Genomic DNA, 25,258 nt, shown 5'->3' with positions numbered 1-25,258 from the left:
ACCATAAATAGTTAAATAGTAATATGTAAATTATGCCAGGAAATAAGTCCAGGACCAGCCTATTGGCTCAGGGGTAGTCATGTTGGTACTATGTATCTAGATGGCACCAAAAGCTATAGACTGAGCACCTGATTTATGGAATAAATCCAGGAGGATACCCACTGGTTGGAGTGGATGAATTGGGCAGAATGGAGTGTTTCCATGCTGTACTATTCTACAACAATGACTATTCTCACATCTCATCTCTCCATGAGTATTTGTGCTGAATAAAGGCTTGGCACATTCACAATTCCAGTCTCCATGTGGATCATTAATAATCACAAAAGACATAACACTTCTTTAAAAAGTAAACTAGGATTATCATGCAGTGGTCAATCCTTCTGTTATTGTGGCCAACTAGATCTAACAATGTGCTACAATACAGAAGTCCACTTTCTCACAAGAAGAAAGTAAGTTGGTATACAGTTCAGGAAAATAAAGGGAATTTAGAAAGTGTCTACAGCAAAAAAAATAATCGAAGTGTCAAACTAATGTTTTGCAAGTTACAGTAAGTGAAGTAAGCTACTTCACATTTTCAATAACATTTGGGCCAAAATTCTCTCATTTTAAAAGCCACCTTCATCAATGCAATCATGGGGAATAGTAAAACAAAATTTGAATTTGTAATCATTAATCAGAAAAAAATTCTTCTGTTAAAGTGATGAGCTATCTAATTTATAATATTTTATCAGACTTCCACAGCTAACTTTTGACTTGATAGTTAACATTTCTGAATGTTTGGATAATGTTTCATCTGGTACAAGTGGTTTAACTGTTTTAATTATGAACTGTCATGATACTTAACAGAGACTTCGCGCAGGATCTGTGTTCAAGATTTGAATGGCACGCTTTGACTTGAAATAGTTGTTGGCAATATTTTCACTGTCGCTGCGGTTGAGCATTTGTCTGTAACGATCTTCTTCCTGTAAACCAATCAAGAATATTATCCACACATTTGTTCTTTATCTGAGCAGGAGCAATGGAGTCTCTGATAAAAATGCTATTTAAGCAGGAAGTAGTGAGAAGATGAGGATATTGTAGAGAAAAGGCTGACGAGGAGAAAGAAGAGGGACTGCAAAAATTTCAGGGACCCTTCCTCGGAACTGTAACTGAAGCTCCCTCTTTAATGCTGGACTGTATTCAAGGAACTATAGGTGCTCCCTGGATTACTGACATGACTTGTCAAAATTCAACTTTTTAAACCATTTTTCAAAACAAGAAATTTGGTTATAGATATGCAAACATCTCCAGGAGTCATGGAATAGGGATAGCAGCTAGTTAGTTCAAAGGTCTTTAAAAATAATTCTACATGTGACCTCTTCACAATAATTAAACTGATGCATTGTTTTTCAGAACATAGCTGCCAGTTCACAGTGGGAGGCCACTGAAGAAATTCTCTTTGGAAACTGACAAGACACATCTCTTCTATTGACATTTGTAAAATATGAATATGAGGCATGTAATTCTATACCAGTGTAACTAAATAGGAGAAAGATAATAAATAAATGTCCTGACTTACAGAAAAAAATGATTTACAGACACTTCTCAGGAATGAAACCACTATATAACCTAGGGTTTATATTTTAAATGCAGTATCACTAATCTTAGTGCTAATTCCCCAATCATCAAGAATCACATCATTCTCATCTTTCTTTTGATTCTTACTATCACTGTTCTCTTGATTATAATGCAAAAATAAAAGTCATCACAATTTCCACCCTAATATAAATTTATAAATAGAATTATCTCACATTGTATTACACCTTATCACCCTAGTATATTACTTTTGTGTCTGCCTGGTGCATTGATTTAATGGCTTTGCTTGTTGGAATTACGCTGTGGAGTGTTACCACAGTGGCCGCAGTGTGACTAGTGGAAGATGAATTATATTTGGATTAATGAGGTCACACTCCTGGTTTAGTCGCATTCTCTTTCTGCTGCTCTTTCAGTGTATCTGGGGGGCCACCTGGCTCCTTGCAGAATAAGGTCATCTGTGATTTCCAACAGTTCTATTGTTCAGTATTGTAAAGCGATGGTGCTTGCCCTCTCTTACATCGTAGCTTCCCTTTACTTCTTCCTAGGCAGTTCTTTGGGATCAGGAATGACTTCTTTCACTCTGGTTCTGTGAGTTGTCATTGGTTGATGAGACCAATGTGGGAACCACAGATCTACCCACTGATGGATGGGAACAGCTGGTTTCCTGTTATGAGTTGCTGTGCTCCTTCTGCTGCATATACAGGGCTCCTATGCACTTCTAATTAATAATAATCGAATTGAATTGACTTTATTTCTTCCATCCATCACATACACAAGGAGTAAAAACCTTTACGTTACGTCTCCGTCTAAATGTGCAATGTGCAATCATAGTAATTTATAATAAATAGAACAGTCAATGTAACATAGAAATACACCCAATCAGTGTGAGTTAATCAGTCTGGTGGCCTGGTGGAAGAAGCTGTCCCGGAGCCTGTTGGTCCTGGCTTTTATGCTGTGGTACCGTTTCCTGGATGGTAGCAGCTAGAATAGATTGTAGTTGGGGTGACTCGGGTCCCTGATGATCATATGGGCCCTTTTTAACACACCTGTCTTTGTAAATGTCCTGAATCATGGGAAGTTCACAATGATAGATGCGCTGGGCTGTCCGCACCACTCTCTGCAGAGTCCTGTGATTAAGGGAGGTACAGTTCCCGTAACCAGGCAGTGATGCAGCCAGTTAGGATGCTCTCAATTGTGCCCCTGTAGAAAGTCCTTAGGATCTGGGGCCCCAAATCAAACTTGGGGTAAGAGGTGAAAGAGGCGCTGTTGTGTCTTTTTCACCACACAGCTGGTGTGTACAGATCATGTGAGGTCCTCGGTGATGTGGATGCCAAGGAACTTAAAGCTGCTTACCCTCTCAACCCCAGATCCATTGATGTCAATAGGGGTCAGCCCGTCTCCACTCCTCCTGTAATCCACAACCAGCTCCTTTGTTTTTGCTACATTGAGGGAGAGGTTGTTTTCTTGACACCACGGTGTCAGCGAGATGACATAATAATAATAATAATAAATACTCTATTGATCCCAAGTGGGAAATTAATAACCTTGAGGTCTACAATATCATCCTGAATGCTCTCTTTTCACTTTGAGCAATCATGGGCCAAGGGTTTTCAGGAGTCAGTTGGTGATACTGCATTTCTTGAAGAAAGCCTCGAGTACATCATTGACTCATTTTCTATGCCCATTGGTAATGTCTTCTATTACAGAGCTTAAAACAAAATGTTTTTTTCAGGGATTTAGCATTGGGCATATGAATGATATGGCTTGCAAAACGTAATGGACTGAGTTTACCTAGGACCTCAGTGCTGGAGGTGCAACCTGTTTCACAGGTCCAAGGACCTGGGTTTGATCCTGACCTCTTCTTCAATTAGTGTCTTGTTATGTTTTGGGCTTGCTTTAACCAAAAAAAAAATAGGCATGGGAGTGCACACTTAACATTGCAATCAAAACTCTGGTGGCAAATCACCCCCTTAATTATTATATTAAAATCTCAGCATAGAGTCTGTTCTCAAGCCATATCATGGACTAGAACCTACAACATTCTGACCTGATAATGTAAACTAATACTGAGAATTTTATTTTAGTATTGATGTTTTATTGACTATTGGTTTAATTTTGCATTTTCTGAAGTATTTTCAGGCAGCATCTTTTCCATCTAAAATCCTTTATTAAATAATCTTTGTACAATGGTATTTTATTGTTTAATTATTCATTCACAGTGTGTGGACATGGATGCTAAAGTCAATGTTTAGTATCCAACACTAATTGTCCATGAGAAGTTGACGTGAGCCTCGTTCTTAAGACACTGCAGCGATGGCATAACAATACACACCTGGCTGTCCTTGTCCATGTGTCACTGAAAATTAATATTCAGCAAGCAATTGGGAAGGCAAAGGTATGTTAGACTCCACTGCAAGAGGATTTGTGTGGAGATATTTAGCAATGCTTATGAATAATGGTGTTCAGTAAAGTTTCCCAGACTGGTTCCTGGAATGGCTTGATGTAAAGGATTTGACCTGCATAACATTTCCACTAGCTGAAGTCTCTAGAACTGGGGCAGATGTAAGAAGAAAATTCTTCACCAGACAGTAGAGAAAGTTTAGAATTCTCTATGCAATAAGTCTGTGGAGGCTTAGTCACTGAGTACATTTCACAGAAAAATTGATAATTTTTAGTTAGTGGAGAATAAGTTAGTTCAGGAATGTGGTGCTGAGATTAAAAAACAGCTATGTTCTAATTACATAGTGGGGCGGGTAGGAAGGACCAACTCTGCTTTAGTTCTTATGTTCATCTCTATAACATACACAGTTACAGAATTTTAACCACGTTACAACCAAAGAATGGGAACACATTTCCAACACTTTTACATTGGTTAGTTTACTCCCTCCAAGTTGCACACAGTATTGGAAATGTCACAGACTAGAGGTGTGGTTGGAAAAAAAACTTGTTGAAACACTCAAGTACAACCATAATGGACTGATTATAATAGGAATAAATATTTAAAATGATGGGTCAGGTACTATCAGGAGAAATGTCAATACCCATCAGGCTCTAGGAGAACAGAACTGCTGGGAAGAGAGATGCTGTGATCCAAGAACAAAGAAACATAGGTGAAGGAATGGAAGGTCATGTAATCCACTGCTGGGCAGTATCAACATGAGAACATCATTGAGATACCTTTAGATCCCACTTGGAACTATCTGGAGAACAGAACAAATAAATAGAGACAAAGAAACAAGTTGTTGGAGGAACTTGTTGCAAGTTGTGCAGCATTGGTGTGGGATGTTTCAAGTCAAGACCTGCCTCACAACTAAGAGTGGAGGAAGAAGATTAGGACTCTCAATCTTGGCTCAGGATCTTTTCCTGAAATGGCCACAGTTTCTTTCCCCCACAGATGCTGCCTGACCGACTAAGCTTCACCATTTTGTTTTTGCTTCAGATTCCAGTATCTGCAGTCTCTTGTGTCTCTAAACAAATGGGGATATTTTGGTAACTGATATCTTGTGAAAGGGACAGTCTAGCAAATTGTGAATCATAAACAGACACTTTGGTAACTGAAGACCACGTCACTAAAGTGATTGGGGAATGGTATCAACAAGAATTTGGAAGTGTCAAAGCAAATGTTTAGAATGTATGTGAAGAAATGGATGAAGAAGTGGATCATTAAGAGAATCTGCACCAGTGACTCCAAATATGAACCAATACAGAAGTCATCCCCAAATTGGGGACTCGGAAAAGAACTCACCAAGATTGAACCCCAGCCAGCTTCATCACATGGGTGTTATCTGAATACAAATAAAGGATTTTGGAAGTTGTGACACTAAAGAGTTAAAGAGTTGTTTGAACTATGTAGTGAATCTTTTAGTTATTTCAACTAATCACAATAAAGAAGTATAGTTATTGGGCAAAGCTCCATGATGGGCTCCCCACCATTGAAGACACCTTCAAAATGCGATGTCTCAGGAAGGTGGCATCCATCATTAAGGACCCTCACCATCTTGGAAATGCCCTCTTCTCATTATTACTATCAGAGAGGAGGTACAGGAGCCTGAAGATGCACACTCAACATTTTAGAAACAGCTTCTTCCCCTCCACCATCAGATTTTGAAATGGTCCATGGACTCAGAATACTACCTCACTATTCCTCTTTGCATGACTTACTTATGTTCATTGCAACCTGAAGTAATTTTATATGTCGTGCACTGTACTGCTGCCACAAACAACAAATTTCACAACATATATCAGAAATAATAAATCTGATTCCAACTCCAATTTGATTCAATATCTGCTGTTTATCATGTGCTGCATTTAATTAGCAACACAATCAATCAGCATGTTTCATGCTGGATAGAGTTCAGTTTCTTAAATGCTGGAGCCTCACTCATCTCAGCAACTGAAGACTTTTTCACTACACTTGGAGTTGTGCTTTATTGACAATTAGAAAAGCTTTGAAAATCAGGAGATGAGTTGTTAAATACTTGCTCTCTGATGTAATTATGTGGCTAGTCTAATCACATCTCAGGTTACTAATTTGGATTAATTAAAACTTAAACTTCTGCTTTAACATCGTAAATACTCAAATAAAATTAATCCCAATGGAGCTTAAGGTCAGGTTATTCTAATAGTCTTTAGAGTTTGAATAAATTTGAAACTGAGGCTTACCATTGAGCAATCTGTAATATCATTAGCAGAGACTCTCACCCCTTGCTTATTTGATGCTGCACAGGAGCCAGCTGAAAAAAATATTAGAGTGTTAAAAGATAATTTGTAAATCCACTACACTTATTTTCTTTTAACCACTTAGCAGTATGGCATCTCTTTTTTTGCACCTGATTAAAAACAAATAATTTTCAAACTCTGCTTTGCAAGGTAGTCATATTCAAGCTCAACAGAGTCTCCAGTAACATTTCAAATTTTATATCAGGCATGAAGTGAATACGATGAAACTGGTTATCCATTTACCAATGATTTGGAAATTCCAGGTGATGTTTGCCGCTTCCCTTGTGCTCACTGGGGCCCTGGGTTCTGCACTGTCTTTCAAATCACTGCTGACCTGGTTCCCATGCTCCCTTTAAACTTACCTGGTTCACTGCAAAGTTAATTATAAAACTATTTAACATCCAAAATAATAACTAATGTGTAGGGGTATTAGGAGACATAGCTTAGCACAATCAAGATCCTGAGGATGGCAGATTAAACAAGGTTTACTATATTTCACTGTAAGACACAATCCAATTTACTGTGATCTTGGTGGCATAGATTTTATGAGCTGCCAATCGCTTTTCCATTCCTAGGGGTAAAGAGTGCCTTACTGCTAGATTGTTTCATTGAAGATAATACCAGCAGTTAATTCACTTTTTGGAATATAAATGAGAAGACAGCGCAAATCATCAGAAATATATTTGATTTACATATATTTTAAAGACTTATTGTTCGAACCATAAAAAATAATGCAGTGCAATTTTCAGAACCTTTCAGTTGAATTTTTGATGAAATTATCAATAGCATTGTATCTCTATAGAGTTTTCCCTACTGCTCCAATACGGAAAATAGCACCTGAGCATTGAAAAACTGATTTAATAATGATATTTCCCCAATGGACAGCAGTTCCCTGAGGAACACTGTGAACAGGATTGTCTTCTACTGGCATGGAATAATTAATTAGATTGAAGGAGTATGGGTAATGCTTCCTCTTCTCTTTAATTTCCTTTTGCTTTCTGACATATGTAAAAAGGCAACTGTGTGATTCATCAAGTGTTCTGAGCTTTCCATTTAGGTCTTATTAAAATTGTTTTTTTTAGGATATAATAATTGATACCCAGCCATTGAACTCTACACTTTAATCTTAGAAAGGCCACCCAAAAGCTCCAAAACTCTTTCTTCTTTATGGTGCTCCTAAGACTCTCCATAAAACCTGTCTCCTTTATGTTCCAATATCCATTGTTTAACTCTTATAAAACAGTGAAAATATTTCTGTAAAGCCATAGTTGTTATGTAAATGCTAATTTTTGCTTGCTTTAAAGGTGATCAAATGTGTAGAATTTAACCTGTGTACATGTGTTCAAGTTGCCAATGCTAAGTTAGTAACAATGGAATTTCAAATAATGAACCAATGTTTGGCCAATTTAAGTGCTGACCCATATTAAAAAGGTTAAGGCATCGAGGCCAAGGGTGGGGAATGGACTGGTGTTCAGCTGACTATTCCATGAGGCTTCACTTGCCTTAGTGTTGAACTCATTCTGCAGCTGTGGTCTGCGACCATTGGCACTCGCCTCAGCGCTGAACCTGGTTCTGCAGCTGTAGTATCTGCAGCCATCGGGCTCCTGGACTGGCTGCAGTGTTGAACTGGCTACATGGCTGTGGACTTACCTCTGGAGACTCTGCAGTTCATCTTCTGTGAATTATTTGTTTTTTATTATTTGCATGATGTTTTTTTTTTGCACAATAGATGTTTGACTGTCTTTGTGGTGCAGAGTTTTTTTGTGAATTCTATTCTGTTTCTTTGTTTTGTGGCTGCCCGCAAGAAGATGACTCTCAAGGTTGTATATCGTGTACATACTTTGATAATAAATGTACTTTGTACTTTAACCATAGATGTCCACTTACCAAATGGAAGAGAGATCTTTTGCAGAACCATTTCTGGTAGCTTCCAGCAACCACTTTCTTCATCCCAAACACTTTCCCGCTTCATTCTGTCTATATTACTGTAGTTACATTCACGTCGAATTAACGGCTGGATCCTTTCCAGGACTTGCTGCAGTAGAACGTTTTCTCGTTCCTGCCTCCTTATGGTAGACAGATAATCAATGCGCTCAAACTCAAACTCAGTTTGAAGATCAGAGATTTCTATCTCAGCAATCTTTAGCTTAAATTAAATGAACGATAAACAGATTAATACCCTGAGGTTGCTTATCAGCCATCATTAGAATAAATCAATTTCAGAAATTAATTCTTTCACTCAATGATGAGAATGTCACTAACACATGGAATAAAGGAAATTAGATACGTAATTCCATGTGGGGAAAACAAGATATATGGATAGAGTAAGGTAAAGTACAGTAGAGAAGAGCCATTTTAAGAGTAAGAACAACACTCTGTTTCTGTACTGTAATTTATATCTCATTTCATTTAAATGCAGTGAGATTATTCTGAATTTTGGTATTTTCAAAATGATTTGTTTTAAGACCCCACTTTATCTACATTATACATGACGAATAGATCAAATATCTATATACTACTAAAACTCTCATCTGTCTGTCTGTTTGTCTGTTTGTGACCTCCAATTAGCACAAACGCTGCATTACACCGGCACTTTTTTTGGCTAAGTTGAATTAAAATGCGCTAACTTACAGAATGCAGGCAAAGTTCAGGGTTATAGATTCGTATAAAATTGCTCATTCGCCAAAAATCAACAGGCTGCCTTTCACCCGAGACCTGATCGGGTCACCACAGCCTGAAACATGCGCACGGCCAGCCTCAACAGCACCTCAAGATGCTCACAAAGCCGCTTCCACCTTCCATGGAGACCGCGACGCCACAGCCCAACGCATGCTCACGGCCAGCCTCAACAGCTTGGACGCTTTGGTGTTACTGCTTCCTATCTTCTATCAAGCATTAGGATAAAAATATATGGATAGCCTAATTATGCCGCGTGGAAAGAGAAGGGGGACATTATGGTCAAGAGAGGACGCCAAACATCATTGGGAAGCGGCAAGGTGAGGGAGAGAACAACAATTGGATGAGGCCAGGGCCGCACGACTCCAGGATCAAAGAGTCAGGACAAAAAAGATGAGAGAAGACAAGACAGAGGAGGACAGGCATGCACGTCTCCAAAATGACATTAATAGACACAGACGGAGGAGAGAACAAGAATCCAATCAGGCCAGGACCACACAACTCCAGGATCTGAGAAAAAGAACAAATGGTAGAAGAGATGAGGAGACGAAGGATGAAAGGGCTGTGCGTCTCCAGAATGACAAAAACAGGCAGAGAAGGAGGAGAGAGGAAGAGACAAAGGAGAAAAGGAAATATCAACTTGAGAATATGTGCCACAGAGTAATTATTGCGAGAGTTGCTGAAAACGACAATGGCCGCTTTCGTCGACAATACCTCGACAGAGAAGGAGCAAGGCAAGATGCAAGACTCGTATGCCATCACATTTCTGCTGATGTTGGTTCGATGACGACAGTATACCCTCACTGTCGTGCCTTCCTATTCACTGGAGAAACCACACACTTCTGCTGTATGAAGGGAAAGGCCAGGATAGGCAATTTGCAGCCCCTACCTAATGAACTCCTCAATTTGTACAGCAATGATGAACCTACTGCAAACAAGTTCAGGAAGAACATCAGACAATACAATTGCCTTTTCCAAATGATTATCCTTTGGTACCAAAGAAGTCATTCCAACTAGGATTCGGTGGAATCCTTCTGTGATTATTCAAGGCCAAATCCGTCATTACATCGGACAGTTAATTCCACACCCGACCCAGCAAGCCCGATTCCTTCAAATTTACTTCATGGATATTTAATGTTCATTCTGGTCACATATTTGTCTTGCTATGCATCTTTCTTCTTTAATAAGCTGAGTTTTTCTTCTTTAACTTCCAAATCAAAGAGATAGCAATAGCATTCAGGAAAATTTAATGTTCATTCTGGTCACATCAGACTGCACTACCCTTCTCTCAAAGGGTGCCCCAACGGGTCACCCCGTTGTCTAGTTTTTCACTAAATCTAACATTGCATACTTCAACAGTAATTTCAGACTCAAGCAGGAAATGTTAGACGTGTGATGGGTACACTTTACATGATGCCTTTAAGTTGACAGCAGTTCAGAAAGCTGGCTTAACAAATCTTTATTAAGCAAATTGAACATTTTTCAGGCTTCTTGAGACTCAGTAGTACGGAAGTTGAGTGGTATGAAATATCTCATTGAAATATGGGGACACTTGCCGCAAACATGAATAACGATGCTTGTTAAAAAATCCACCACTAAAGCCAAACAGAATGATAATGAATCACCTTTTCATTTATTCTGAAGATATTTCAGTTCTGGTGCCTGAAACAAGCTGGAACGTGCTTCAGTTCACAACAGCCTGCATCTGCAGAATAGTCACGTGCAATTTTGAGCAGGAGTAAAATTTGTAAAAAGAGTAATAAGCAAAGAGCGTCCTAACGGATGTTGCAGACAGGGAGAGTAACGAGAGCTATGCACCCCATACTCACGTTGGTGCATATGATGCCATTGGATTTGTTAATTCAGAATTAAACTGGTATATTTATATAATCTGAAATGCTTACTGACTACCTTCCACTTCAACTCTTCCCCACCCCACTTGTCACAGCAGTGACACAAAACAGTTCTACTATCAACCAAGCACCTTATGAGTATCACTCATTGGTCCCACCAATTCTTCACATGACCTATCATCAAACAAGTTTGAAGACCGACTGAAAGCAGCACCAAGAAAGGACATATGGACCAGCAATGTATTTTTCAATGCTAAATTATTAAGTAAAATATACATTCTATTGTTCCTGATCAATTATAACTATAATTTGTCAATGGCATCACTATCAAAACTGTCCACTTTTGCTCTTTTTTCCTTCTCAGGTGCAAGAAGGACAAATAGAGAAAAACAATGAAAGTTTTTGAGTAACACACAAAAAATGCTGGAGGAATTCAGTAGGCCAGGCAGCATCTATGGAAACAAGTATAGTCGACATTTTGGGCTAAGACCGTTCATCAGGACTCATAGAAAAATATTACCTTTCTCTGCAAGTTTTCTATATTTTTGCTTTTTGCTCTAACTTCATCTTGAATAGATTCATATACGTTGATCAGGATAGTAGGATCATCCCTGTCTGTGTGTTTCAGTGCTTCTGCAAGCTGATTCTTTCGTTCATCAGCATATTTTTTCCGCCGTTTTCGTTTCTCCTTCAACTCTGTATTTTTGGCCTGTTCTCCCCCAACTACTTCATTCTCCAACATCTTCAGCCTACAAGAGAACAATATAGCATTTTGTTAACTTGTCTTTCACAAATAATTGACTTTGACTTTTGCATGGCCACCCTTTGGTGTATATTAGTTTATTATCCATGTCTAGGATGAAGAAATAGCTGTTATTTTAAGATACCAACATCACTTACATTAGGCCAGGGAAATATGCTATGCCTGAGGCTTCAGTCTATCAATTATTCCACTTCTGGAAAAGAGAATAGACTAATGAATCTGTTTTATGGTATTTCTTGAGTCACAAATGTTGGATGTGATACAACTTTCTGCTTTTCTTCAAATAGTGCCATAATATCATTTCTATCCACGTGGTGAGGGAGTCAATTAAACATCTCATCTGAAAGATGATACTTCCAACAGTGTGACAATTACATGATATCCTGTCAGCCTACATTATACTGTAGTCCATGAGTGGGATTTCAACACGGTCTTCTGAGGAATCAATGCTACATACTAACACTTTATCCACAAAGAATGACAATGGAACTGACACAAGAATCACACATGACTTTTATAGAAAGTAATCAAAGATCTATGAAGAAGAACCTTTCTTTTGACTGATCCCTGCATTCATATCTGCAGCTTAAAAAGATGGGAGATGATAAAAATAAGATATTTGCTATGATAAAGACATTAACTGGGCTGTTAAAGTGAACCATTTCATAGAAACATAGAAACATAGAAAATAGGTGCAGGAGTAGGCCATTCGGCCCTTCGAGCCTGCACCGCCATTTATTATGATCATGGCTGATCATCCAACTCAGAACCCAGCCTTCCCTCCATACCCCCTGACCCCTGTAGCCACAAGGGCCATATCTAACTCCCTCTTAAACATAGCCAATGAACTGGCCTCAACAGTTTGCTGTGGCAGAGAATTCCACAGATTCACCACTCTCTGTGTGAAGAAGTTTTTCCTAATCTCGGTCCTAAAAGGCTTCCCCTTTATCCTCAAACTGTGACCCCTCGTTCTGGACCTCCCCAACATCGGGAACAATCTTCCCGCATCTAGCCTGTCCAATCCCTTTAGGATCTTATACGTTTCAATCAGATCCCCCCTCAATCTTCTAAATTCCAACGAGTACAAGCCCAGTTCATCCAGTCTTTCCTCATATGAAAGTCCTGCCATCCCAGGAATCAATCTGGTGAACCTTCTTTGTACTCCCTCTATGGCAAAGATGTCTTTCCTCAGATTAGGGGACCAAAACTGCACACAATACTCCAGGTGTGGTCTCACCAAGGCCTTGTACAACTGCAGTAGTACCTCCCTGCTCCTGTACTCGAATCCTCTCGCTATAAATGCCAGCATACCGTTCGCCTTTTTCACCGCCTGCTGTACCTGCATGCCCACTTTCAATGACTGGTGTATAATGACACCTAGGTCTCGTTGCACCTCCCCTTTTCCTAATCGGCCACCATTCAGATAATAATCTGTTTTCCTATTTTTGCCACCAAAGTGGATAACTTCACATTTATCCACATTAAATTGCATCTGCCATGAGTTTGCCCACGCACCCAACCTATCCAAGTCACCCTGCATCCTCTTAGCATCCTCCTCACTGCTAACACTGCCACCCAGCTTCGTGTCATCCGCAAACTTGGAGATGCTGCATTTAATCCCCTCATCCAAGTCATTAATATATATTGTAAACAACTGGGGTCCCAGCACTGAGCCTTGCGGTACCCCACTAGTCACCGCCTGCCATTCTGAAAAGGTCCCGTTTATTCCCACTCTTTGCTTCCTGTCTGCTAACCAATTCTCCACCCACACCAATACCTTACCCCCAATACCGTGTGCTTTAAGTTTGCACACTAATCTCCTGTGTGGGACCTTGTCAAAAGCCTTTTGAAAATCCAAATATACCACATCCACTGGTTCTCCCCTATCCACTCTACTACTTACATCCTCAAAAAATTCTATGAGATTCGTCAGACATGATTTTCCTTTCACAAATCCATGCTGACTTTGTCCGATGATTTCACTGCTTTCCAAATGTGCTGTTATCACATCCTTGATAACTGACTCCAGCAGTTTCCCCACCACCGACGTTAGGCTAACCGGCCTATAATTCCCCGGCTTCTCTCTCCCTCCTTTTTTAAAAAGTGGAGTTACATTAGCCACCCTCCAATCCTCAGGAACTAGTCCAGAATCTAACGAGTTTTGAAAAATTATCACTAATGCATCCACTATTTCTTGGGCTACCTCCTTAAGCACTCTAGGATGCAGACCATCTGGCCCTGGGGATTTATCTGCCTTCAATCCCTTCAATTTATCTAACACCACTTCCCTACTAACATGTATTTCGCTCAGTTCCTCCATCTCACTGGACCCTCTGTCCCTTACTATTTCTGGAAGATTATTTATGTCCTCCTTAGTGAAGACAGAACCAAAGTAATTATTCAATTGGTCTGCCATGTCCTTGCTCCCCATAATCAATTCACCTGTTTCTGTCTGCAGGGGACCTACATTTGTCTTTATCAGTCTTTTCCTTTTTACATATCTATAAAAGCTTTTACAGTCCGTTTTTATGTTCTCTGCCAGTTTTCTCTCATAATCTTTTTTCCCCTTCCTAATTAAGCCCTTTGTCCTCCTCTGCTGAACTCTGAATTTCTCCCAGTCCTCAGGTGAGCCACTTTCTCTGGCTAATTTGTATGCTACTTCTTTGGAATTGATACTATCCCTAATTTCTCTTGTCAGCCACGGGTGCACTACCTTCCTTGATTTATTCTTTTGCCAAACTGGGATGAACAATTGTTGTAGTTCATCCATGCAACCTTTAAATGCTTGCCATTGCATATCCACCGTCAATCCTTTAAGTGTCATTTGCCAGTCTATCTTAGCTAATTCACGTCTCATACCTTCAAAGTTACCCCTCTTTAAGTTCAGAACCTTTGTTTCTGAATTAACTATGTCACTCTCCATCTTAATGAAGAATTCCACCATATTATGGTCACTCTTACCCAAGGGGCCTCTCACGACAAGATCGCTAATTAACCCTTCCTCATTGCTCAAAACCCAGTCCAGAATAGCCTGCTCTCTAGTTGGTTCCTCGACATGTTGGTTCAAAAAACCATCCCGCATACATTCCAAGAAATCCTCTTCCTCAGCACCTTTACCAATTTGGTTCACCCAGTCTACATGTAGATTGAAGTCACCCATTATAACTGCTGTTCCTTTATTGCACACATTTCTAATTTCCTGTTTAATACCATCTCTGACCTCACTACTACTGTTAGGTGGCCTGTACACAACTCCCACCAGCGTCTTCTGCCCCTTAGTGTTACGCAGCTCTACCCATATCGATTCCACATCTTCCCGGCTTATGTCCTTCCTTTCTATTGCGTTAATCTCTTTTTTAACCAGCAACGCCACCCCACCTCCCCTTCCTTCATGTCTATCCCTCCTGAATATTGAATATCCCTGAACGTTGAGCTCCCATCCCTGGTCACCCTGGAGCCATGTCTCTGTGATCCCAACTATATCATAATCATTAATAACAATCTGCACTTTCAATTCATCCACCTTATTACGAATGCTCCTTGCATTGACACATAAAGCCTTCAGGCGCTCTTTTACAACTCTCTTAGGTGGTGATGTAACAATATGAGAGTGTAACTTTAAAAGCCAAGTCATTTTAGGTTGAAGCCACTTTTCCACACAAGAAATTAATTCATGTTTGAACAAAGTTCTCCAAATTAGACCTGGAATAGAGCAGTAGTTGCTTCTGGGCATAATTTATAATATTACATACAATTTTAGAGGTAATAAGCATTGTTTGTAAAATTATTAAGTTGACTGAAAACAGATCAGACGATAGGCCTCTTCCAAGGCATTGGAAGTGCCGCATATGTACTGCATATGCAACATTTTCCAAAAGCAGAGTTATTTTATCTAGAAAAGAATGGCATACTTGGAAAACAGACCTTGCAAGTACCTCTTCATGATCTAATGTGGCAGGCGATGAACGTCCTGCTGCAATTTCGCCCTTTGACAGTTGCACACCTAATAGAGAATGTTGCTCTTCAGTAGGTGTTGTATCTTTCACACTTCTGCTATTTTGTTCAGTTATTTCAGGCTCTGGTTCAATCAACTTGAAAAAAATAATTTCAAAATAAAATTATTAGAACAATGTTCAGTAGTTGTCAGGAAACTGGATTCAGTTTTTTCACGCAGACACGAGGAAATCTGCAGACGCTGGAATTTCAAGCAACATACATAAAAAATGCTGGTGAACGCAACAGGCCAGGCAGCATCTATAGGAAGAGGTACAGTCAACGGGGCGGGCTGAGTCCTGACGAAGGGTCTCGGCCCAAAACGTCAACTGTACCGCTTCCTATAGATGCTGCCTGGTCTGCTGCATTCACCAGCATTTTTTTGTGTGTGTTGTCAGTTATTTTCATATAGTATTCTAAATTTTAAAAATTGTATCCTATATACCAAGTCTGTATGTTCTCCAAGCTTTATGATAGTAATTAGTAAATCATTTATGTTAAAAAGTAAGGGGCTGCCGAATTTTCTTTAGCTTCTTTAACATTTATTGCTAACATTAATAGGCTCTAGAATCTGTGTAGATATCTGGGATTGTTAGAACTCTCTTCATTAAATTAGCAGTGTACAGCAGTGGAACCATTGGTGATTTCTGGGCACTTGCAGACCTGTATGAGATGAGCTTGTATAAATAGCATGGGTCATATTTGGTCCATACAGAACGGCCTAAGTTGTCACTGTTTCGTTAAACATGCAGAAAATCACTTGCATCTTCATTCACAAGATTCCTCTGCAGGCTGTGCACATTTCCACTTGTACCAGAACCACTTTAAAACAATCATGTTTAAACCTATGCTCTGTTCTGGGATCTCTGCTGTTTGTTTTTTTTTAAATAAATGACTTAGCTGAGGAAGTGGAAGAGTGGGTTAGTGGGTTTTGTGGATGACACAAAGGTCGATTGTGTTGTGGATAGTGCAGAAGATTGTCAACGGAACATTGAAAGGATGTAGGCCTGGGCTGAGAGGCGGCAGATGGAATTCACTCTGGAGAAGTGTTAAGTGATAGACTTTTGAAGTTTGAACTTGAAGACAGAGTACAAGATTAATGGCAGGATTCTTAGCAGTGTGGAGGAACAGTGAGATCTCGGAAACTACATCCATAGATCACTCGAAGTTGCTGCGCAAGTGATAGGGTTGTTAAAAACGTGTATGGTATGTTGGCCTTCCTTTATTAATCAGGGAATTGAGTTCAGGAGTTGTGAGATAATGTTGCAGCTCTATAAAACTCAGGTTAGACAACACTTGGGAGTATTCTGTTCAGTTCTGGTCACCTTATTATAAGAAGGATGTGGAAGCTTTCGAGAGGGTGTAAAGGAGATTTATCAGGATGCCGCCTGGATTAAATAACATGTCTTATAAGGAAAGGTTGAGTAACCTAGGGCTTTTCTCTTTGGAGCAAAGGAGGATGAGAGGTGACTTGATAGAGGTGTATAAGATGTTAAAAGGCATAGTTGATTCCTTGTTCTCAGGGTGGCAATAAGAGGATATTAATTTAAGGTGATTGAGGAAAGTATAGGGGGGATGTCAGAGTTGTGTGCTTTTACACAGAGAATGGTGGGTGCATGGAATGCATTGGAAAGGGTGGTGGTGGAGGCATATACGTAATCTAGGACTTGGGGTCTCAGAGCACACCCATCAGTTCTATTCTCATACAACTTTGTTTTCTTCCACATTCCCCAATTCTTCTGTCACTCACCTGCATTGTGGCCAATTTACAGTACATATTTGGAATGTGGTAGGAAACTAGATTATTCTAAGCAAGCCCACATGGTCACAGAGAGTATGTGTAAAGTCCAAACAGAGTTCAACATCACGTCTGTGTCACTGGAGCTGTGCAGCAGCAGCACAAATTACTGCACCAACGGAACATTTACTTTAGCTGAAACTAGCTACCCGGGGAATGCCATTGTCTTGCCAAAGTCCTTTTTTAAATTTCTTTGTATGTCTGCTCAGCATGGCATATCGGAAGATGTGGGCATTCTCTGACACTGTGTGTCTCCTGCCATTTTATAGCACAACATCTCATTGCTCTACGGCACTAGAGGGGTGCACTCTAGCTGGAAATTCAATTCTCAGTCATCCAACACTGGTTCCATCTGTTTCAGAAGTCAATTATTAATTGATAGTGGAATATATGGACCTACTATATAATGCACTAATAATCTGAAGATGCTGATATGTTTTTTAATTAACCACACACCCACTTTCCAGTACCAAATTATTAAATTACCTCCTATATTATTGACCTTTTATGTTCCTGCGAGGAAACAGCTTTGAACTTTCTTCACATACTTCATTACAGAACCACTTTCTTTCACTTCACATACTAGTATTTCAAATATGTGCGTCATAAAAACGTATATAAGTGGTTGTATTAGAGAGAATTATGACTGTTAATATAACTACCTATGGACTAATAATGAGAAACACCTAATTATGCGATGGCTCTATCATATTTCAAATTGGCTATCAGCATTTTCCTAATATTTTCTCAATTAATTAAACAGCAAAAGGACATAACAAAACTGTTACGTTTAATGACAGTTAAATAACAGTATTTACCATAGCGATAGCTAGCTTCTGTTCTACTTCACTCACATCCGCTAATTTAACATTAAATGTTTGAGTTATCTCTGTGGCACGGGTGCTTTCTTCAAAGGGAGGTGCATCTAAGGAGACAGAATCATTCCGTTTGTAATGTTATTAATATGTATATTGGTAATCTGATAATTAAGTTAATTTATCATCCCCATCAGAAATGGGAGGACTCTATAATACGAGAACAATGTCAAAAATCATTCTAATATATTTGTTCTAACATGTTAGAACAATATCAGAAAGGCCTCAACTTTTAACAGTATACAGTCCCAACATAAGCACAGGCATGATAAAGACTTCACTGCGTACTGTGTACATTTCCATCATGAAACCAAAACCCTTTACCCAGCGAAAGTTTTGCATTCCCCCAGAAAACCTGAAGTTACTTTGTATGTGCTTTGTTTCAATGTAACTAAACTCAGATAAATTGGAATACTTCTTGCACTACCAATGATTATTATTTTCTAGCTAGATAGGACAATGTTTTCATTAAGTTTAAAATAATTTATTTATCTAAATAAACATTAGATATTGCTGTTGGTGTTCCAGTGAAGCATGTATCTTGGGAAAGTCATCTCCTGAAGGTGGTGAGATTCAGTTGTAAAACACAAAATACTTTTTAATAAAAATAGAAAATGCTACAAAACCCTCAACAAGTCAGGCAGCATCTGTGGATGGAGAAGTAAATAGATCATCAGAACTGTTAAACAGAGATTTTAAAAGACAGTTTTAAAATATGGAGAAGGTTGGGCAGAACAAATAGGGACATCTGTGAAATGGGGTACATCAGCATTCCCATGAGAATGATTTGTAGGGGTCTGCTAATCAAGTGGGTTTACTGATCGTCCTTCTCCAACATCATGCAACTTGATTGTTAGCACTTCATTCTACCTCTGATTACAAGCATGACCCTCATTTACTAATCAATTTGGAAGCTTGACCCTCAGTCTTACCACTTGGCACCACTGCACATGCCTAGCAGTCTTTGTGCCAATGTAGATCATACAAGTATGGAATGACACCAAATATTGGAACTGTACATAAAGGAACCCTAAAGAATAGCTGGCTTTAACTTAAATATTTTAAAAACTGCAGATGTTTGAAATCTGGAAGAAAAATTAAAATTCTTCTAAAACTCAGCAAATCAGGCAAATTCTGTAGGAAGAGAAACGGTCAACATTTCCAATATGAGACCCTTTGATTTAAGTGTTAAATTAAGTTCTGTCATGTAGCAGACAAACATGTGCGTGCAGAATTTCTAGAGCCTTTACTGAAAGATAAATTTTTCTGGCAAACAACATTTTTGCCCAGACAGTAATAATATCTGTAGCCTTAGTGAAATTATACCATCTAATGCCTAATAAAAATAGAGTCTTGCAACAATCAGTCTACCACATTTGCACTGTGAAGTAATATTAATGGCATACAGTTTAATTCAATCTGTCAAAATGACCAATAATATATCACTCTAAACATTCTCTCATAGCCAAATAAAATTAGCCAAAATTTGGTAGATTAGTAAGCAAAAACACATTAAGGTTATCCTGAAAAATAACCATTTCTACCCCAATTCAATAAGACATGAGGAGTTCTTACATTAAAGATAACAGATGCAATGCACATTCCACATGAGAAGCCTCAAAACATTTGAAAATAAATAAATAAATCACTTGATCAAACAGATGATAGGATAAAAGTAGCAAAAGGACATAATTAAGATCACTTTGCAATCATACTATTGTAATTACAGTGCATATATATAGTAGACATCCATCATGTAGTGAATTCATTGGCTTCAATTTGATGTCCCAAGCTTCTCAGAGTCAGTGCATGTGACTCACACATACAGTATTGCTTATTTTTTCTGGAACATTCTGCTACAACTAGAAGTCACACTGGGTAGAGCACCCCAATAAAAATTGCATTGCATTGCATTGAAGAGTTCAAACCTTGATCCATGCAACATACCAGTGGCCTTATCAAAAGCTTCAATGTGTGCCAGCTTCATTTCAAAAGAACTTCTTAGTTTTTCAATATCTTCTTGTAACTTAACATTGGATTTCTGTTCTGCTTCATAATCTGCTTTGATTTTTGATAATTTCTGCTCATATTCCTGTTGAAAAATTCACATTGCAATATTTGATAAAGAAAGTATTCCAAAAACTAATTTAGTATCAACATTAACAGTAAATAGAAACACTTACATAACAATTAGGTGTCCTATCTTTCAGGCACCCAGAGGAATACAAGGTTAACCATCTAGACCATTTCATACTCACCAGCTACAGGACAGCTATCTTTCTTTTTTGTTCAAACTCTGCTTCATCAAGGGAAACATGCTTTTGATCTGATTATTATACTTTGTACCTTTTTGCCTGTCAGCTATTCACTCCCCTTGTAAAATCAGAAAACACTTAAAAAACTTAGCAGGTTAGATTGCATCAATGGAAAAAGAAATAGTTAACCTTTTCAGATCAATAATATTTATATCAGAAAAGTTAGAGATCAAATATGGTTTAAGATACAGAGAAAGGGAGCACGGAAGAGACAAAGGGAACTTTACGATAGGATGGAGTTCAAGAAGTGCCAGCTGAGGGAAATGGTGAAGACAGTCAGAAGGAATCACAATTGGTAGGGAAAATGCAAGGAGACAGTGCACTGCTAAAGGCAAGATCCTTAACAGTGTTGCTGAGCAAAGAGATTTTGGGATCCAAGTTCATAGCTCCTTGAAAGTGCCTACACAGGTCGATAAGGTGGTTAAGAAGGCTTATGGAATGCTTGCTTTTATTAGTAGAGGCATTGAGTTCGAAAGTCCAGAGGTTGTTGGAACTTTATAAAACTCTGGTTAGGCCACATCTGAAGTATTGCATACAGTTCTGGTCGCTCCACTATAGGAAGGATGTTGAGGCTTTGGAGAGGATGCAGAAGAGGTTTACCAGGATGCTGTCTGGTTTGGAAGGCACGTGCTATCACAAGAGGCTGGATAAACTTGGGTTGTTTTCTCTGGAACGCCGGAGGCTGAGGGGAATTCTGATAGAGGTTTACAGGATTATGAGAGGCATACTGTAGATAGAGTGGACAGAGAGTATCTGTTTCCCAGGGCCAAAATATCTAATACCAGAGGGCATGGACTGAAGTTGAGACGGGGTAGGTTCAAGGAGGAAGTGAGAAGTAAGTTTTTTAGTCAGAGAGTTGTGGATGCCTGGTATGGTGGTAGAGGTAAATACATTAGGAGCTTTTAAGAGATGTTTGAATAGGCACATGGATGTGAGGAAGATGGAGGGAATGGACATGGTGTAGGTAGGGGTATTAGTTTTTTGGGCGATTTTGATTTGCTTTTTAGGCGGTTCGGCACAACATAGTGGGCCGAATGGCCTGTTCCTGTGCTGTACTGTTCTATGTTCTATGTTCTAGAAGCTGAATCAGTCGCAGATGAATGAGAGAAAAGTAAAGTCAATTTTGCACTGTCCAATGAAAAATCTTGTGGTAGACAGAAGTGACAAATAAAAGGGAATTGTGAAAATGCTCAAAGGTCAGGAGGCATCTGTAAAGAGGGAAAAATTAAATTGTTGTTGGTAATCCATTAGAATAAGTCAGTGCTGATATAAACCAGAAAAAGTTACCTGAAATTGCTAAATTCATTGTCAAGCCCAGTCAGAAGATGAGATGCAAACCTACAAACTCACCTTGAGGTTTTTTGGAACAACATAAGAAGTTAGAGGTAGAGAGATCAGCATAGGATCAGATGTTCTGCAAAGAAATAATTCAATCTGCATTTGGTTTTTCCAGTGGAGAAGATGCCTCACTGTGTGTGTACTGAATATACTGTATTAAACCGGAAATAATGCAAATGAATCACAGCTTCATCTTAAAGATGTGTTGGGTTCCTAAATAACCCTACAACTGCATGGGAAGGTGTCATAAGAAGAGGCATTGAATTTGGTGAAACTTTTTTTATCTAGTGAAAAACAAAACCATCTTGGTATCCCAGTCACAGGGCTATAGAAATACAGTTCTTTTTCATTTATGTAATTTATTGGGGTGTGGGGGTATTGCTGACAAAACTAGTACTTAATTGTCCTTGTCAAGATGGCGATGTGTTCCCTTTTTGAAGACTATTATATTCTTGGTGAAGGTAGACCCACGGTGCTGCTGTGAAGCATGTTTTCAGGATTTAGACACAGTGAAGGTGAAGGAATAATATACAATATTCCCATATCAAGGTAATTAATCTGTAAGGGTGGTATTCCCGTTTTCCTACTGTTTTTGCCATTACTGGAAGTAAAGGTTATGGATTGGGAATTGCTGTAGATGTAGGGTAGGCAAGTAAGTGTAATGCATTTTGTGGATAGTACATACTAAAGCCAGAGTACACAAGTGGTAGAGGGAGTGAATGTTTAGGGTTCTGGTTAGGGTGCCATTCTAAATGGCCGAATTTTCCTAATAGTATCAACTTTTCTGCATTTTCTCAGAGTTGCGCTCATTCAAGCAGATGGAGAGTAAGCATCATCATACTGACATGTCCTGTAGATTACAAAAAGCCTCTGTGGTATCAGAGAAAGGTCACAGACTTTATAAGACACAGCCTCCAATATGTTCTGGTAGCCATAGTATTTATATGAAATGCTTCATTGGTCACAATGTAGTGTTCTTGACACTGAAAAAATAAAACTCAAACTGTTCAGTCAAACACCAATGTCTGCAAGAATTCTGAGTTTCTGATTGCCTGCCGATTTAATTCTCTATCCCACTCTTACTCTGAGCTCGCCATCTTCATGCTCCTATGTTGGTCCAAAAAATGCCCAATATAAGTTTGAGAAACAGTGCTTCATCTTCTGTTGGAGTAAATTACAGCCCTTGGAACTTAATGTTGAACTTAGCAATTTCAGGTAATTATCCTTTCTGTTTCTCTGTTCCCATTTTGTTTTGTTGTTTTTTCTCTCTTCTATGTCGAACTGCTGACTTCTAGTGTAATTGTTCATAGCACATTGAGTGAATTGAATTTCCTTTAATAATAAGGTCTTCAGTAACAAACCAATTTGCATCAATAATGAGTCTTCAGGCTGAACATAGTTGTAAATATTCAACCTTGTCTTGGACAATCACATGTGGGGTCTCACTCTCACTTAGGATGGAAATGTTCCTGAAGCCTCTACCATTAATTCATGAACCAATATGGTAGTAGGACTGCATAACTTAGATGTGATCCATTGCTTGTCATTTTTGATATTTAGCATGCATATTGTCCTGCCTGGTGCTCCTCCTGGCATAGCCTTTTGCAGTCCTCACTGAATTAGGCTTGATCCCTGGCCAGACAGTAATGATACACTGAAGGTATACCAGGTAGAAGACTACAAATTATGGTGAAATTAATCCAAAAAGATTTCATGCTATAAAATTTCACATGATTGCAATTATAACAAGCTGTTGGCTCACTCCTAATTTAGATGCAAGCCTCAATTCTCATGAAAAGTTAACATTGCATGTCCGAATCTCGTTCTTTGGTGAGATGACCTATCCAGTTTCATTTTTAAATCATTTCATTATTGTCATTTTGATGCAACTGAATGGCATAAGAGATCATTTCAGAAAGCAGTTAAGAATCAACATTATTATCAGTCTGGAATCACATACTATAGAGGTCAATGCTGTTGGGGATGACAAATTTCCTTCTCTGCACTATCATAGCGAACTGGATGATAGTTTCACCATCACAATTACTGAGATTACACAAACCTTTCTGGATCATTTAATTGAAAGTATTTCAATTCCAAAAGTGGTCTTTTTGGATATAAGTCCTTGCTACAGGTATGTTTGTCCATGTCTCTGGATTATTAGTCCATTAATTTAATCACTGTATCATTCCCGATGACAAAAAAGTAAACCCAACTAGTGAATAGAAGATGACTATCACTTTCTCTGGTTTATAGGATTAAAATCAAATTTATCATAACTTCATTAGAAGTTAATAGTTTACAGTCAATGACACTATTAAAATAGTACAGACAACCTAAACGCAACAGATTTCCAATCACTGAACCATCCCTGTAACTGTTACATTACTGCTAGTGAGTGCAAATGTATTTGTCCTTATTCTCACTGATACTCTACATAAGAGAAAATACACATTTGATATCCTCTAACTTTTATGCTACAGTTTTTCTCATGGGGTATATTTCTTTTAACACTTTAAGAAACTCCCATACAACCTGTAATTTGATCACATCAAAACTTTGTTATTTTACCTTGGATGAATTCCAACGTTCTTTTTGCCTAGAGATAACTTATTAACAAGCAATATTGTAATAAATATTGCCAACTGAACCACTTAACTCGTGTCTCCAGATGTATAAACCTTGAGAAGGTATTTCAGTTTTTGACTTGATGTATACAAACCTGTCTCATATTTTCTTTCTCAATTTCTATTTCAGCATGGACTTCAGTATTCTTAACAGAATTATTGGTTGCTTGGGTATTACTCATTTGTACTTTATTTAGATAATCTGCAAAACCAGAATGAAAGTAATTGAACCAACAATTTGTGGTACTTTGTAAAGTAAAATAAACAGATTAGATAGGCAGTCAGTTATCACATATTCATTTAGACTTAAATCATGACAACTGATTCTGTCATGTTGGATTAGAGACTACTGTCATGTTTGTATTTAATTTATAATGATTATTTCGAGCAATCGGCCTTAGGAAAACTAGTCAATTATTACAGGACCATTCATATAGCTCACCACTAATCGGGATTAGGTCAATTAACTCCACACATGCAGTATTAACCTTCCTGAAGTACCACTGCAGGAATTTAATTAAACCTGAAGAGGAACAGGTCCAGACATTTATATTTGAATTTCCCTCTGCCCCTTTCATTTTAATTCTTTGAAATACAATGATTTTCTAAATTTTAATTATGATAAAATATATCACAGACACAAGAGGTACTGCAGATGCTGGAAATCTAGAGCAATACACACAATGGGCTGGAGGAGCTCAGCAGGTCAAGGAACGCCTATGGATG

General features: G+C 38.6%; 1 protein-coding gene across 1 annotated transcript in view; it reads right to left on the bottom strand.

Annotated features, from left to right (window-relative positions):
* kif17 (kinesin family member 17) overlaps positions 1 to 25,258 on the bottom strand; it is a 72,385-nt gene that overhangs the window by 12,606 nt on the left and 34,521 nt on the right. Inside the window, exons 6-13 of the mRNA XM_063033519.1 lie at positions 24,628 to 24,734; positions 20,200 to 20,344; positions 18,196 to 18,302; positions 15,511 to 15,677; positions 11,344 to 11,572; positions 8,182 to 8,440; positions 6,238 to 6,308; positions 845 to 962 (exon numbers count right to left, since the gene is read on the bottom strand). Coding sequence (XP_062889589.1) covers positions 845 to 962; positions 6,238 to 6,308; positions 8,182 to 8,440; positions 11,344 to 11,572; positions 15,511 to 15,677; positions 18,196 to 18,302; positions 20,200 to 20,344; positions 24,628 to 24,734 — 1,203 coding nt within the window. The remainder of the gene's footprint in view (positions 1 to 844; positions 963 to 6,237; positions 6,309 to 8,181; positions 8,441 to 11,343; positions 11,573 to 15,510; positions 15,678 to 18,195; positions 18,303 to 20,199; positions 20,345 to 24,627; positions 24,735 to 25,258) is intronic.

The sequence above is a fragment of the Mobula hypostoma genome, chromosome 25 (assembly GCF_963921235.1).
Source record: "Mobula hypostoma chromosome 25, sMobHyp1.1, whole genome shotgun sequence".
Lineage (NCBI taxonomy): Eukaryota > Metazoa > Chordata > Chondrichthyes > Myliobatiformes > Myliobatidae > Mobula > Mobula hypostoma.
Note: the sequence above shows the minus strand (reverse complement) of the source record. Positions and strands in the feature narration are given on the sequence as shown.